This window comes from Scyliorhinus canicula, chromosome 5 (assembly GCF_902713615.1).
Source record: "Scyliorhinus canicula chromosome 5, sScyCan1.1, whole genome shotgun sequence".
NCBI lineage: Eukaryota > Metazoa > Chordata > Chondrichthyes > Carcharhiniformes > Scyliorhinidae > Scyliorhinus > Scyliorhinus canicula.
The window spans coordinates 12,815,865-12,833,079 of NC_052150.1; the positions used below are offsets into that span (position 1 = coordinate 12,815,865).

The 17,215-nt window shown below is 48.3% G+C and overlaps 1 protein-coding gene across 4 annotated transcripts in view; it reads right to left on the bottom strand.

The window, feature by feature from the left end:
- ulk4 (unc-51 like kinase 4) overlaps positions 1-14,372 on the bottom strand; it is a 513,024-nt gene extending 498,652 nt beyond the window's left edge. Inside the window, exons 1-5 of one of the 4 annotated variants that reach the window (XM_038796599.1) lie at positions 14,302-14,372; positions 13,584-13,607; positions 9,792-9,952; positions 1,295-1,394; positions 173-312 (exon numbers count right to left, since the gene is read on the bottom strand). In XM_038796599.1, the coding sequence (XP_038652527.1) occupies positions 173-312; positions 1,295-1,394; positions 9,792-9,929 (378 nt within the window). In that variant the 5' untranslated portion in view covers positions 9,930-9,952; positions 13,584-13,607; positions 14,302-14,372. Of the gene's footprint in view, positions 1-172; positions 313-1,294; positions 1,395-9,791; positions 9,953-13,583; positions 13,608-13,805; positions 13,824-13,919; positions 13,964-14,050; positions 14,063-14,301 lie in introns of those variants that run through there. The other 3 variants (XM_038796603.1, XM_038796600.1, XM_038796602.1) reach the window with 3 other exon arrangements.
- Between the last annotated feature and the right edge of the window lie 2,843 nt (positions 14,373-17,215).

A 17,215-nucleotide genomic window follows, 5' to 3' on the forward strand; every position in this document is an offset into this window, starting at 1 on the left:
TTGACATCTGAGAGAATCAATTCAGTTTCTAACTCTGACAAATGTACCCAATGCGTTGCACAGAGCAAAGTAATGAATAATGTAGCCACAGCAAAAATGCAAAACCTTCGGGACGAAACAATTGAATTATTCAACTACAGCTGAAACTCTGAGCCTGATCTAATGCATTTACCTTGGCAGGGTTAAGATCACAAAATATTATGCCCAGTTCATGAATTTGGCGCAAACCCGTCACCAAGTCAATACCGAACTGCCTAACTACATCTTCATGTAAATATTCATCTTGGGCGATGACCATCGCCAATGAACCTCCTGCAACAGATAACATAGGATTAACTGTAGGTAATTGTAGCAGTAAAAAAGAGAATACACATGCATCTTCTTAATTTGCATTAAATACTGTTAACAGCATTGGGAATTGAATGAAAACTACTTTCTTCGTTCAGCTTTCGCATTCAGCAACTATCATGCCAGACATCAAATGAAAAAGGAAAAGAAACACTTTTATAACTACAAGTTTCGAAATGTTTTCCTTCACAGTTCCGGCCTTAATAATTCAGAACGTGACTTTTTGTTTGTTTTATGGGAGACTGAAAGAACCAACAGGTCTTTCTTTCCCTGTCTGTTAGTTTTCATATGTGTTTATGAATGCATCTCAGGACTCTCAATTGTCCCCGATTACTAACAATTGTTAAGCCTAACAGTTATTAAAACTAACTTGCCATGCTAAATTCTGCATTTAATGCTTTGTTTTAAAATAGGCCAAACATCAGAAAACATTAAGTTTTAATTTTGAAGTGGTGATGTGTAATTGGGAGTGGAGTGAAGAGGTTTTCTTGAGGAAAGACCATCTTACCTAGGAAGAATAACTTTAAAAAATAACACACTGAATAATATTGCAATGCAGCCATTTGAAAATGTGATCCCAAGTGCTCCACCAACAAATGTTTCAGACTTTCGTCATCATTAGAACAAAGCACATAATGCTCAACTACTCGATGCAACAAATTGAAATGCAACCCTTTTACATATATACTTAATATTACATCAACGAGGGGCGGCATGGTGGCGTAGCAGTTAGCACTACTACCTCACAGTGCCAAGGACCTGGGTTCAATCCCAGCCCTCAATCACTGTCCGTGTGCAGTTTTCACATTCTCCCCGTGTTGTGTAGACCTCACTCCCACAACCTAAAAATGTACATGGTAGGTGGATTGGCCACGATAAATTTCCCCTTAATTGGGAAATAAATATTACATCCACGTAATATTTTAAACAGCATTTGAATTCTTACCTGTGCACAGTTCCACTACAAGCCATAGGTGATTGCTAGTCTCATACCACTCGTGAAATAATACGATGTTCTGGTGTTCAATGCCATGGGTAAGTCGTACCTATAGAAAATATATATCTTGAAAACAAACATCTACCTTCTGGTGGTTAAGCATGGCAGAAAGTACATATTTTTCTGTAAACTGAGAAACCAAGAATAAGGGCTAACACCCACAGCACTGAAATCAGCAAGTCTGAAATTCACAGGAAGAAGGTGGAATCAATCAAGGAATATTGGTTAGGGCTGTGAGGGAAGGGAAAGAGTAAGAGAGCCCACAATTTTCAGATAATGAGTAGGAATGAGTAGTACACCTTAACATGCCTTACTTTCAAAACAGCAAGGACATAAAGAGGGGAAAATGTAGAGTGACATAGTGGAAGCATTGGAAGGCGAGACGTCAAAGAGATAATTTTCAAAGAAATATTAATTTTAAAAAGAGGCAGAAAAAGGTATAGGGAGACAGCTGTTGTTTGCAGGTTAGATAGAATTTTCTTTTTATACAGTATCCTGGTCAGGGTGCCATGCCCAGTACAGGCATGAAGATATTACAAATTTTAAAGCTTTATATATTTTTTAAGCAATACAAAAGGTTAAGATGCCACAGTATACTATGTGACGTCTTTGACATTTGAACTGTTAGACAATAGATCTGTGCCAATTCCTGATTAAATATGGACCCGAATGAAGGAAACTCAGACGCTTGTAAGATTCACACCTCATTGTTCAAGAGTGGACCAAAACCGACAGACAATGGGGTTTGTAAACAGCTTGTCTCCTTGTTTCACAACATACAAAAGATACATCAAAACTCCATGGATAGTAGATGAATATGAAATGGACCCCATAACCTCTCATTGTATTGTGATAGCTCTTCATGGATGCACTTAGATGTCTAAAAACTCTCAAAATGTGAAAGGGAGCAAAACAGGATGTGCATCAGCCCAACTCACTTTGTTTTTTGGAAGGTTGACTTTGAACAAGTCACAAGGCATAGTTAAGACAGCCATGTTTCTTACCTGTGCTTTTAAAAAATAACAGCAGAAGCTCTTCTAATCAAAAATGCCATAACACAAATCTGAAACACCATCTGAAAAGTCATCAAACTAAATGCAAGAGAACCACACAGCCTTGAAAGTGGGAGAAGGATTCTCCCCCACACTGTTCCATCTTCAAGTTCAACTGAGAGCCAACCTCCAGGCAATTCAACGTTCAGCTTACTGAAATTCCTCCACTTTAAAAGATCCCTATTCTAGTCAAAAATGCAATTCATCTAAGAAACTACAGGCCTGCTATCAAAGAGACTGAAATGATTACTATTTGTAATTATTGCTTTTTTTCTTCAACTGAATCTAATCTTTGTGTGTGGAGTGTATGTGAGACATCACGTTTAAACTTCCAGGGCAAGTGTCTAATAATAAATAATCTTTCTTATTTTTGTAATTCATAAAAGCTTGCTGCTGGAAATTATTTAAATTGGGACAAACCAATTTGAGGGAAGGAAATATACACAAATGTCACACATAAAACACTTTGATTGCAAACAAAACACGTAAACTTTGTCGGAGACGACTTCCGGTGGCAGCAATGACATAGGAAGCCGCACATTTGGGAGCTCCCGATTCAAACGGACTTTTCGGCTCTTTTTAGAGTCCAAAACGGAATTTTTTTGACGTCTCCCATGGGAGACGGTGTGGTGATCAACTTTCTCCACATTTAATGCCTCGAACTCAGAGTGGAAAGCGGGAAAAAACGGCAGCAGCTCCCCAGAAAAAATGGGGGAAGGATTCCAAAATGGCAGCCGGCGGAGCACCAGAGGAGTGGAGGCTGTGGACGCAGGAGCAAAAAGCTGCTCTCCTGCGCTGTTTTGCAGATTTTAAGGCTGAGGTGCTGAGCTCTCTGCAGGAAACAAATAAAAAGCTTTCTGAGATTCAGACGACCCAGGGTGCTGCCATCCAGGCGTTGCAGGAGCAGGCCGCTGCACGAGAGGAGGAGGCCGTGGTCCTCGTGCGTAAGGTAGAGGGGCACGAGGCACTCCATAAGAAGTGGCAAGGCCGCTTCAAGGAGCTTGATCTCCTCATGAGGCGGAAGAATCTGAGGATCTTGGGCCTTGCGGAGGGGCTGGAGGGGTCGGATCTGACAACCTACGTGGCCATGATACTGAACTCGCTAGTGGGGGTAGGATCTTTCCATCTGCCCCTGGAGCTGGAGGGAGCCCACAGAAGACCTAAGGAGAATGAACTCCCGCATGCGGTGCTGGTGAGGTTCCACCGGTTCAGTGATCGGGAGTGCGTGCTGCGCTGGGCCAAGAGGGTGAAGAGCAGCAATTGGGAGAATGGGGTAGTACGGATCTACCAAGATTGGAGTGCGGAGGTGGCTAAGCGGCGGTCCGGGTTTAATCGGACAAAGGAGGTGCTCTATAAGAAGAAAATAAAGTTTGGAATGTTGCAGCCGGCGCGCTTGTGGGTAACTTATTTGGAGCGGCATTATTATTTTGATTCCCCGGAGGAGGCGTGGGCCTTTGTGCGGACAGAGAAGCTGGACTCGAACTAGGGGTTGGGGGTTGCGGGGTCGGTTGTAATGCTTTATTGCTGGTTTCTGCTGTTGCTATGTTTTTTTCTGTACTTTTGTAATTTTTATATGGTTATTTATTGGGGTGTTGTTCTGTTTTTTGTTGGGGGGCATTGTTTGAGTTTTGTATTTTGCGGGGAAAGTTGGGGGGTTTGTTGTATTCTGTATAGGGTTGGGAGTATGGAGTGGGGCTGGTATTTGGGAGCTGCGTCAGAAGGGTGTGGTGGGGCAGTGCGAAAGCGCGGGCTTTCCTCTGGTTTCCCACGTTGCGGGGCTGGGGGGTGGAGATGATGACGGGGGGGGGGCCTTAACTGGTTCCTCCCCGCGCTGGGGCGGTGCGTTGAGGAGTGACAGGATGGGGGACGATCCCACTTTGGGAGGGGTCGGGTTTTTGGCGGGAGTTTCCGGGGTCAGCAGAAGTTAGCTGACCCACGGAAGTACAATGGAGGACGGGTCGCGGCTGGGAGGGTTCCTAGCCTGGGGGGGGGGGGGGGGGGGGGGGGGGGGGGGGGGGGGGGAATACCGGGTTGCTGCTGGCAGCGTCAGGAAGGAGCTGGTGTGGTCCGGGGGGGACAGAGGTGAGGTGTTGTCGCCGTGGGGACTGGGTCGGGCGGGGGGTGCTGGCCTGGGGCGGGCAGTCGACGGGCTATGGCTAGTCGATGGGGGAGGGGGGCAGGACGCCCTCTGATCCCGTTGGTCACCTGGAATGCGAGAGGACTGAATGGGCTGGTGAAGCGGTCTAGGGTACTTGCTCATCTGAGGGGGCTAAAGGCAGATGTGGCAATGCTTCAGGAGACCTACCTGAAGGTGGCGGACCAGGTCCATCTGAGGAAGGGGTGGGTGGGGCAGGTTTTCCACTCTGGATTGGATGTGAAGAACCGGGGAGTGGCGATTCTGGTGGGGATAAATGTGTTGTTTGAGGCATCTGAGGTGGTGGCGGATAAGGGGGGTAGGTTTGTTATGGTAAGGGGCAGGCTACAGGGAGAGAAGGTGGTACTTGTTAGTGTGTATGCCCCAAATTGGGATGATGCGGGCTTTATGAGGCGTATGCTAGGACGTGTCCCGGATCTAGAGGCGGGAGGTCTGATTATGGGGGGGACTTCAATACGGTGTTGGATCCTTCACTGGATCGGTCCAGTTCAAGGACGGGTAGGAGGCCGGCGGCGGCCAAGGTGCTGAGGGGGTTTATGGACCCGATGGGAGGGGTGGACCCATGGAGGTTTGTGAGGCCGAGGGCACGGGAGTACTCTTTCTTCTCCCATGTACATAGGGTTTATTCTCAGATAGACTTCTTCGTGGTGAGTAGGGGACTGATTCTGAGAGTGGAGGAGGCCGAATATTCGGCCATTGCAATCTCCGACCACGCTCCGCATTGGATAGAGTTGGAGATGGGGGAGGTGAGGGACAAGCGCCCGTTGTGGCGGTTGGATGTGGGGTTGTTGGCGGAGGAGGAGGTGTGTAGGAGGGTCTGGGCAAGTATTTAGGGGTACCGCGAGGTGAATGATACGGGGGAGGTCCGGGTGGGGATGGTCTGGGAAGCCCTGAAGGCAGTGATTCGTGGGGAGCTGATATCCATCTGGGCACACAGGGAGAGGAGTGAGAGGAGTGAGAGGGATAGACTGGTGGGGAAGATCCTGGAGGTAGATAGGAGGTACGCTGAGGCACCAGAGGAGGGATTGTTGGGGGGGGAGTCATGTTTATGACTGTTATCATTATTGTTATTGTTGGTATTTTATTGCGGTTCGTTGTTGTTATATAAATACAAAATTTTTCAATAAAAATTTTTTTTAAAAAAACTTTGTCGGAGACCAAGAATGCAAGAAAGTTGCTCTGAGGACACCAGATCCAACAATAATATACTTGTCCTGGGCACAATTTCTTCAAGGTAGTTTGACAACCAACAACTATGAATTTACATTGTGCCTTCAACATAGTAAAATGTCCCAGAGCACTTTGCAAATGTGTAAATAGACAGAATTTGACACCGGATAAGGAGATATTGGCACAAGTGGCCAAAAGATTGGTCAAGGAGATTGGATTTAAAAACATCTTAAAGGAGAAGAGGTAAACAGAAGGACAAATTTAGGGAGGTAAGTTCTGAGTATTAGGCCGAGACACCTGATAGCCACACCTCGAGGGATACAGAGATCTTGAGACGGTTACAGAAATGGAAGGGCTTTGAACACAAGGACAAAAATTTTAATTTGAAGTGCTGCTCGTCACAAACTAATACAATGTAATGACGGTGAACAGAACTTGGTGTGCATCAGGGTAGGGGTAACAGAGCTTTGCATAAGTTCAGCCGTACAAAAGATGGAAGACTGGCAGGAAAGCATTGAAGAGCTCAAGGCTGGAGCTGACAAAAGCATTTAAGTTTTAGAAACAGATATGTGGATATCCTTTCTCAGTTTACCAACCATAGTGATTTGTTTCCAATAAGTATTCCGGGAATTCTATGTAGCAGTAATCACAAGAGTAGAAGGTACCTGGTCCTCTTTCTGGTTAATGTTGAGTGAGTGGATCTCATTCATAGTTGGAATGGTTAAATTGTCCTCAGCACTCTTTGCTGGCTGTGGTTCCCCCTCCTGATCACAGGGAAATATTAGCTAAAGGCAGGACAGGACTCCACTTTGTCGCCATCTACAGTTAAATGGATCAGTTGGTTGCACTCTTTCTTCTGAGTCCAAAGTCAGGTCCCAGACCAGAGATACAAGTGCATAAGCTAAGTTTGTCCTCTCAGTGGCATTATTTCAAAGAGCAGGGTAGTTCTTCCCGGTGTCCTGATAAGTCAATGTTTAGCTCTTAAACAAACCCAAAAACAGATTGGTAATTTTTTGATCATTATTCAGCTGCTATTTATTGCTATTTATTGCACAAATTGGCTGCTGCATTTCCTACATTGCCACAGTGACTGCACTTCAAAGAGATTTATTGGCTGTAAATCATTCGGGATGTCCTGAGGTTGTGAAAGGTGCAATACTATTAACTGGCTTTCACTTGACAAAGACTACAGCCTTGGCTTACTCACGAGTTTAAGACCCACTTGATTAGCACCTATGCAACAAAATGTATGAAAATGAGTGAAGACAGAAGGGAAAAGACAAGTTACTATGGCATCATTTGCACTTGTTGTCACTACTTTGTGTTAAATCAACAGAAGAACAATGAGAAAGTCAATCAAAATATTACAGTGCTAATTTTCTATCAATGCATAACATTGTCAGTCCCCCTCCATCACCTCTTCCAAGTTTTATTAGTGAGGAACTTATTCCATCATCTCCCAAAGTTCTATTTTCACCCAAGGACAATGTTGCTGATCAGCATGATTTCACAACGCCAGCAGACCATCAGTAGCTCATCTATGTGAACCTGGCTGGCCCTTTGCTTGTGACCTTACAAGTCCAGTCTGAACCATACCTCATCTGACATTGATACAGTTGAGCTTTCAGCAACCATCATAGAATTGCAGTGCAGAAGGATACCATTCGGCCCATCGAGTCTGCACCAACCTTTGGAAAGAGCACCCTAATTAAGCCCATGCCTCCACCCTATTCCCGTGAACCAGTAACCACACTTAACCTTTTTTTGGACACTAAGGGGCAATTTATCACAGCCAATCCACCTAACCTGCATATCTTTGGACTGTGGGAAGAAACCGGAGCACCCCAAGGAAACGCACGCAGACATGGGGAGAAAGTGCAAACTCCACACAGACAGTCACCCAAGGCCAGAATTGAACCCAGGACCCTGAAGCTGTGAGGCAGCAGTGCTAACCACTGTGCCACCATGTCGCTTGCGGGGCAGGATATTAATCCATGCTGTCAAAGCCAATTACATCACCTCAGATTTTCCTCAATGGAGATAAGCTAACTTCAAGTCTTCACAGCGCTATATTCCAGTATATACATCTTCCTCAGTTTTCTGCCCAAAGGCAGGTCCAACTCACAACGCCATGGCCTGCACCAGAGGTAGGGTAAAGAGGGAGATCGCAAATCCACCCCAGCTGGAACAAGGATCCAGCGTCGTGCTGTTAGCAACAAACAGATGCACTCTGGCAGTCCGACCAACTGAGCCAAGCACCCCCAATGGGTCAGGGTTGCTGTGGCAACATGCACTTTTACAGGTTGTAGGTTGTAGTCTGGAGCTCTGGATAGTGATGGTAGAGGCTCCAATGTTCTTTCCATCACATGGCTGGCCAGGAATCTCACCCGCTCTTACCGTCTGCCATTGGTATGTGTTGAAAGGATTTACAAGTTGATACTCAACCTGTTTGGCTGTGTTATGAACACAACTTCCTTGGCCATCAAGACCTGGAATGGGACCTAAACCCTGGGTTTCTGGCCCAGAAGAGGTAGGGACACTGCCAACTGTGCCACAAGAACTCCACTCCAGTATATAAGCATATTTAGCTACACCAGCCCGAAGTAAGTCATGATTGTATCAAATAAACGCAAAGGGGGAACTGCACCTCTAACTACAGGATAACTCGATCTGGTGAGTCTACCATGCCCTCTGTCTGTTTGCTCTCCGAATTCTCGGATATTTCAAATTCTACTGCTAATATCAAGTAATAGTCGAAGACCTGGAAAACAGATCCAGGCGACAGAATTTGAAGATTGTGGGGCTGCCCGAAGGAGTGGAAGGACAGAGGCCGACTGAGTATTTTGCCGCGATGCTGGCAAAACTATTGGGGGAGGGGGAGAATCCCTCCTGATATGAACTGGATCGGGCTCATCGGTCGTGGAGGCCTGTACCAAAGGCGAGTGAGCCACCAAGGGTAGTGACTCTGTGCTTCCTTAGGTACAATGTGCAGGAGAAGGTCCTGTGCTGGGCCAAGCAGAAGCGGGTGGTGCAGTGGGCTGGAGCTGGTATACGTGTATAGCAGGACTTTACAGTGGAGCTGGCGAGGAGGCGGGCTGCCTTCAACCGGGTGAAGAGGGCACTGTACATTAGCAAGGTGCAGTGCGGCATTGTATATCCAGCGAAGCTGAGGGTGACTTACAAGCTCAAGGACTTTTATTTTGGAACGGCGGAAGCAGCGGAGGAGTTTGCGAAGGCAGAAGGACTGTGGCAGAATTGAGAAATGGCCATGTGCCAATGTAACCTCATGACTGTATTTTCTTCTTTTTTGTTTCACTGCGTGCGGGTGTATGGGTTAAAGGAGCCAATGTTGTATATATTTGGACAGGGAAGTGATGGGACTTTCACTCGAAATGAGGACTCTTTGGGTGGAGGTGGATATGCGGGGTGTGTGGGCTAAAAGGGGATTTCTGGGCTTTCCTAGGGCTGGGCAACGGGGAAAGGGACCCGGGCGGGGGCCTCCATGCTGGCCGGTGAACGGGAGTGAGGGGGGTGTGCTGCGGCCATCGGAGCCTGGCAGAACAGGGTCCGAGGGGTCTAGCCGGGGTGGAAAGTTGGGGGGAAGGAACCGAGGTTGGGGGGAGGAGTTTTACAAGAGGTAGTGGAGGGGAGGGGTTGGAGAGAGGGGGGGTTGTTTACAACTCTTGGGTGTCATGTACGGTACTCTTTCAGAGGTTGGATGGCATTGAGTGTGTGTGTGTGTGTGTGTGTGTGTGTGTGGGGGGGGGGGGGGGGGGGGGGGGGGGAGACTCTATAGGTTAATGGTGACCATGGGCGGTCCCGGACTCCCTTTTCTTTTTCTCCTTTGTTTTTTGTTTCCACCGTGGGAGGGTTTGTTCTATTGGATGCATATACTGACAGGTGGGCCATTGTTTGGGGTGGTGGGAGGATGGGATCGTTTTTATTGTTAAGGGGATTGATTTTGTATTTGTTACCGTTTACTGTCTGTGGGTGGGGTGTAAATTTTGAAGGAAAATGTGAAAATGGAGAATAAAAACATTTAAAAAAAATAATATCAAGTAATACTCACCCTATTAGTGATCTCAGGCCTTTTTGATTTGTCAATGCATAAAATAGCTACAAAATTGATAGTTCCCTTTCTTCTCCCTTTGTAAACAGTAGATTTATTTCCTTTTCCAATTTCCTCATAAAGGACAAAATTTTCCATTTTCGCAGTTGTACAAGTATCAACTGAAATAGAAACAGACAAATAGTTATTAACACAACCACGCCATAATACTTACAATTCATATTCTGCCAAGTTAGATTTCAAAAACAGCGACCTAAGCACAGAGCCAACAATACAACAGAACAGTAACATGATATGTTACTGGACTAGAAATCGAAGAACATGAATTCAAATCCCACTACAGCGGTTGGGGAATTTATATTCGGTTCATGGCTAGTATCAGCAATGGTGATCATGCAACAGCAAGTACGTTGTAAAAGCCCACTCTTTTGGGAAATAAATGTGCTGTCCTTGACCAATATGGAAACAGCATGAAACTATTGTTAATTTTTGTAAAGGTTTCTGGGTTCACCTTTAGGGAAGTAAGTCTGCCACCCTCGCTGGTCTGGCTTACATATGACTCCAGACCCACAGCAATGTGGCTGTGCCCTAACTGCCCTCAAGGCAATTCGGGATAGTCAACAAATGCTGACCTTGCCAGTGATGCTCACATCCCATGAAAGAACACGGGGGAAAAAATATATCAGCACAAGGGTGAGAATTTTACATTTACGGCATTGAGGAATAAGCCAGTCTGGTTCTCTGAGGACTGAGGACTGAGGTGATATACGAGCAGGACTTAATGCAGGATAGGATAAAAGCAACAGAATTATTTTGATAAGCTGACACTCCAGTGGAGTACTGATGGAATGCCGTCTTTCTGAAGAGACATTAAACAGGAGGTTTTATTTTTTAATTTGTTCTTGGGATATGGCGCCGCTGGCATGACCAGCATTTGTTGCCCATCCCTAATTGCCCTTAAACTGAGTGGCTTGCTGGGCTATTTCAGTGGGGCATCGCTGTGTGGGTCTGGAGTTACCAGTAGGCCAGACCGTGTAAGGACGGCTGATTTCCTTCCCTGAAGGACATTAGTGAACCAGATGGGTTTTTATGACAATTGGCAATGGTTTCATGGTCATCATTAGACTTTTAATTCCAGATTTCTATTGAATTCAAATTTCGCCATCTGCCGTGGTGGTTCGAACACAGGAGCCCAGAGAATAGCCCTGGGTCTCTGGATTACTAGTCCAGTGACAATACCATTACGCCACTGCCTCCCCTATCCCATCTGTTCTCCCAGGTGAAAGCCAATGGTATGATGCCACTTTTCAAAGATGACTGGAGGCGTTCTGCCCAATGTCCATGCCAATATTGACCCCTCAATCATCAAGTTATCTGCTGATTATCACCATGTGGCTATTTGTGGGGTCCTTACTTGGCAAATGTTGACTGTCACATTTCCGACATTGCACAATAACTCTCCCTGAAAAAAGTTCTTCATTAGTTGTAGGATATTTAAGTATATCCTCAGATGATGAAAGGTGCTGTATAAATGTCAATGTCTCATTTTATATGAGGGATTTACCAAGGATACGATAGATCACTTGAGTCTAAAGGTGACAAAGACAGGGTTGGAAGTGTCAGCAGCAGGTAGACTGGAGTTGGCCTGGAGATGAGCAATGTGGAGGGATATGTCGGCAATCATTCTGATGGAGAGATTGATTTGGAGGTCACTGAAGTTTGAACAGAATGCTGCAGTTGTGAACATTTTTGTCCAGCCTTAGACACTGGTGATGGTAGTGTAAAGCATGTCCCAGAATGCGAAGTTGATGCCGTTGGGCTTTCCAATGTTTAACTGTAGGAAACAGCAGCCATGCTCATATGGCATTCAACATTAGCCAAGCAGTCTGGCAACACAGAGGAAGATGAGATGTTGCAAGAGATGATGGTGAGGTAGAGCTGGGTATCATTAATGTACATGATATATCCTTGGGGTAATTCCAAGTTAACAGTGCTGGGGCGTGGAGCAAAACCATTGTGGCAGATTCTCAAGCTATGAAAGGATATGTGGGAGGTGAACTCAGATGGACACACACCAACTAGAAATCTGCTTAGAGACATTGACACATGCATAACTAAATGCTTAACACTAAAATGCCCTGAATGATATAACTGAACAGATTCGCTTTTAGAGGGAGGCACTGGTAGTAGTTTTCGCAGGCTGAAAAGTGGATCAACCCCCAGGTCCAGATAAGAAGTATTCAGGTTGTGGTAAATAGCGAGGAGGAAAGCCTTAGACTACAGGATATAGACGGGCTGGTCAGATGGCAAAGCAGTGCAAAGTGGAATGTAATCCTGATGAAAAGTGTGAGGTGATACATTTTGGGAGGACTAACAAGGCAAGGAAACACACAACGAACAGAAGGGCACTTGGAAGTAGAGAGGACCAGAGGGATCTTGGGTGCATGTCCAAAAGTCCCTGGAGGCAGCGGGGCAGGTCGATAAGATGGTAAAGAAGGCAAATGGATCCTTGCCTTCATTAGCCAAGGCATAGAATAGAGGCCGAGCAGGGAGGTTCTCATGAACAAAATACTCGTTAGACCACAGCAAGAGTGCTGTGTGCAGTTCTGGTCGCCACACTATAGGAAGGAAGTGATTGCACTAAAAAGGCTACAGAGGAGATTCCCCATGATGTTGCCTGGGCTGGAGTGTTTCAGCTATGAAGAGAGGCTGGATAGGCTGGGATTGTTTTCCTTTGAGCAAATAAGGCTGAGGCAAGACCTCATCAAGGTGTACAAAATTACGGGGGACATAGACAGGAAAGATAGGAAGAAACCTTTCCCTTTAGAGCGGTTAATACAAGAGAGTATAGATTTAAGCTAAGGGGCAGAAGATTTAGAAGGAATTTGAGGATTTCTTTTACGCACAGGATGCTGGGAATCTGGAACTCAGTGCCTGACAGAGTGATAGATGCAGGACCATCACAACATTTATGAAGAATGTAGATGCGCACCTGAAACACCATGGCATACAAGGCAAAGGACCAAATGCTGGAAAATGGGATTAGAAAACTGTTTGATGGCCAATACAGACACTATGGGCCAAAGGGCCTCTTTCTGTGCTGTAAAACTATGACTCAGATCCACACCAGGTACCCATAGATGTCCTGTCCCTAGAAATGCAAATTGAGGAACAGCACAGTGGTGCATTGGTTAGCACTGCTGCCTACGGCCCACTGGCCAAATCCGCTTCCTCGCTGGACCCCCACTGGACCCCCACTGGCCACAGCCCCTCCCTCGCTGAACCCCCACTGGCCACAGCCCCTCCCTCGCTGGACCCCCACTGGCCACAGCCCCTCCCTTGCTGGACCACCACTGGCCACAGCCCCTCCCTCGCTGGACCCCCACTGGCCACAGCCCCTCCCTCGCTGGACCCCCACTGGCCATAGCCCCTCCCTCGCTGGACCCCCACTGGTCACAGCCTCACCTCTCTGGGCCCCTATGGCCACAGCCGCTCCCTCTTATGAACCCACTGACCACAACCTCCTCCTCTCTGGACCCGCATTGCCCACAGCCTCTCCAGCCAGCCTGGCACTGCCCACAGCCTCCCCGGCCAGCCTGGCACTGACCACAGTCTCCCCGGCCAGCCTGGCACTGACCACAGCCTCCCCGGCCAGCCTGGCAGTGACCACAGTCTCCCCGGCCAGCCTGGCACTGACCACAGCCTCCCGGCCAGCCTGGCACTGACCACAGCCTCCCCGGCCAGTCTAGCACTGACCACAGCCTCCCCGGCCAGCCTAGCACTGACCGCAGCCTCTCCGGCCGGCCTGGCACTGACCTCTCCGGCCGGCCTGGTTCTGACCGCAGCCTCTCTGGCCGGCCTGGCACTGACCTCTCCGGCCAACTTGGCACTGACCACATTCTCCCCGGCCAGCCTGGCACTGACCACATTCTCCCCGGCCAGCCTGGCACTGCCCACAGCCTCTCCGGCCGGCCTGGCACTGACAGCAGCCTCTCTGGCCGGCCTGGCACTGACCTCTCCGGCCGGCCTGGCACTGACGGCAGCCTCTCCGGCCGGCCTGGCACTGACCGCAGCCTCTCCGGCCAGCCTGGCACTGACCTCCCCGGCCGGCCTGGCACTGACTGCAGCCTCTCCAGCCGGCCTGGCACTGCCCACAGCCTCTCCAGCCAGCCTGGCACTGACGCCAGCCTGGCACTGACGGCAGCCTCTCCGGCCGGCCTGGCACTGACCGCAGCCTCTCCGGCCAGCCTGGCACTGACCTCCCCGGCCGGCCTGGCACTGACTGCAGCCTCTCCAGCCAGCCTGGCACTGCCCACAGCCTCTCCAGCCAGCCTGGCACTGCCCACAGCCTCTCCGGCCAGCCTGGCACTGCCCACAGCCTCTCCGGCCAGCCTGGCACTGACCGCAGCCTCTCCAGCCGGCCTGGCACTGACCGCAGCCTCTCCAGCCGGCCTGGCACTGAAGCCAGCCTGGCACTGACGGCAGCCTCCCCGGCCGGCCTGGTACTGACCAGTCCAGTCGCTGCTCTCCGCTCCGGCCGGACTCCACTTTCCAACGGCCGGAAGCGCGGCCGGACTGAACCACCCAGAGAATGGGGGTGGCCGAGCCGTTTCGGGTCCGCTGGTGGGCTGGAATCAACCCGCCGCCATCAGCTGTGACCCTGACAACACTGAAAACTGATCTATTTCAGCAGTGTGTTTGTCTCAGCCGTGATCCTGAGTGGAAATGGGTTCTACTGTCTGTTCGCTAATTGCCGTGCCCCCCTCCTCTAGTGTGGAGGAATTGCCTCGTCCCTTGGTTACCGCTCCTGGAAACCAAGCCCAGATTGACAGGAGCTCCCTGTCAATCAAAGGCAAGAGGCAGAGGGGAGCTACATTGCAGGGAACAGTCACAACATTACCATTTTGGCCATCACCCCCAGGAGGATCACGGGCAAAATATAAAAGCTGGGCCATAACAGGGCCTGGCACGGTTCGCCCTCCCCTATGCATGTGATGGAGACCTTTACAAATACTGTAAACCTATGTCTGTTTACTGCCAGCCTCCTTAGAGTCAGTAGACTGGCGACAAGGATGAAAGGAACCTCCAGACTCGCTCAGAGACTCACCTAGCCACCGGAGGTTTGCTTTTTTTGGGACACTACGTCATACCAGTTAAGATGCCGTTGGTAGCATTGTGGATAGCACAATGGCTTCACAGCTCCAGGGTCCCCGGTTCGATTCCGGCTTGGGTCACTGTCTGTGCGGAGTCTGCACATCCTCCGCGTGTGTGCGTGGGTTTCCTCCGGGTGCTCCGGTTTCCTCCCACAGCCCAAAGATGTGCAGGTTAGGTGGATTGGCCATGATAAATTGCCCTTAGTGTCCAAAATTGCCCTTAGTGTTGGGTGGGGTTACTGTGTTATTGGGATAGGGCGGAGGTATTGAACTTGGGTGGGGTGCTCTTTCCAAGAGCCGGTGCAGACTCGATGGGCCGAATGGTCTCTTTCTGCACTGTAAATTCTATGATCTATGATTTACAGGGCAGCACGGTGGCGCAGTGGGTTAGCCCTGCTGCCTCACGGCACCGAGGTCCCAGGTTCGATCCCGGCTCTGGGTCACTGTCTGTGCGCAGTTTGCACATTCTCCCTGTGTCTGCGGGGTTTCGCCCCCACAACCCAAAGATGTGCAAGGTAAGTGGCTTGAACACACTGTATTGCCCCTTAATTGGAGAAAAATGAATTGGGTACACTGAATTTATATTTTAAAAAGATGCCGTTATTTAGGGGGTGGCATATGGCACAGTGGTTAGCACTGGTACTGCAGCGCTGAGGACCCAGGTTCAAATCCCGGCCCTGGGTTACTGTTCATGAGGAGTTTGCACATTCTTCCCATATCTGTGTGGGTTTCGCCCCACAACCCAATGATGTGCAGGTTAGGTGGATTGGCCACACTAAATTGGAAAGGAAAAATAATTGGCTGCTCTAAATTTATAATTTAAAAAAAAGATGCCGTTATTTAGAAAGTTGGAAGTCTTTGGCGCAGGTCTGGAAGATTGGAACCAATATGCGGCGCGCATGGTGTACTTTTTCCAGGCAAATACAATTATGGGAGAAGACTGACAGAAAGTCCTCCTCCTGACCGCCTGCGAGGTCCAGACATTTGGGATCACAAAGAGTTTGACTGCAACGGACTCAAGTCTTTTTATGAGCAGGTTGCTTTGGTTTCAGAACACTATGACCCCAAGCCTTTGGTAATTATGATGTGGAGACGCCGGCATTGGTCTGGGGTGAGCACAGTAAAAAGTCTTACAACACCAGGTGCGAGCATTTGCAGGTAATTAAGTCTTTACAGATCCAGAGATGGGGGTAACCCCAGGTTAAAGAGGTGTGAATTGTCTCAAGCCAGGTCAGTTGGTAGGATTTCAAAGCCCAGGCCAGATGGTGTGGGATGAATGTAATGCAACATAAAATCCCAGGTCCCGGTTGAGGCCGCACTCATGTGTGCGGAACTTGGCTATAAGTTTCTGCTCGGCGATTCTGCGTTGTCCCACGTCCTGAAGGCCGCCTTGGAAGTCTGTTGCAGGTCTTGGGGGTAACCCGGAGTTACCTCTATCTCTGGATCTGTAAAGACTTAATTATCTGCAAATGCTCGCATTCTAAGCATTGTCTTGCATCTTTGAATTTGTCTATATATATGTTTCTGGAACATACCTTTTCATTCGCCCGAGGAAGGAGCAGTGCTCCGAAAGCTAGTGTTTGAAACAAACCTGTTGGACTTTAACCTGGTGTTGTAAGACTTCTTACTTCGGTAATTATGAAACGGCATTGTTTTCATACGGCAGTACACTCTCCTGGTGAATCAGTCACAGATGTCTTGACCTGCCTGTGACATCTCACTGAACACTGCGTGTTCGGGCCGTCCCTCTCCGAGGTGTTGAGAGACAATTAACAGTACAGCCACGCAGAAGAAGTTGTTGGCGCTAACAACTCTAGATTTGAAACGGACCATTGAGTCTTTCCTCTCTCGTGAACATTCAGAGAAAGATGTGTCATCTCGGAGTCATTAAAAGTCTTTTAATTAAAATTTTGAATGCGTTGTTTTCCTCACCTTTTAAAAAGACCCCAGTCTCAATTAGTCAATGCTTCCACTTAAGAATGAATCGACCTGTAAGACCATGAGATGTAGGATCAGAAGTAGGCCATTCGGTCCATTGAGTCTGCTCTGGCATTCAATGAGATTGTGACTGATCTGATGTGATAATCCTCAACTCCACATTTCCACCTTATCTCCATAACCCTTGATTCTGTTACTGATTAAAATCAGTCTATCTCAGCCTTGAACATACTTAATGATCCAGCCTCGACAGTCCTCTGCGGTAAAGAATTCCAAAGATTCATGACCTCAGAAGAAATTCCTCCTCACCTTTGTCTGAATGGACGCCCCCTT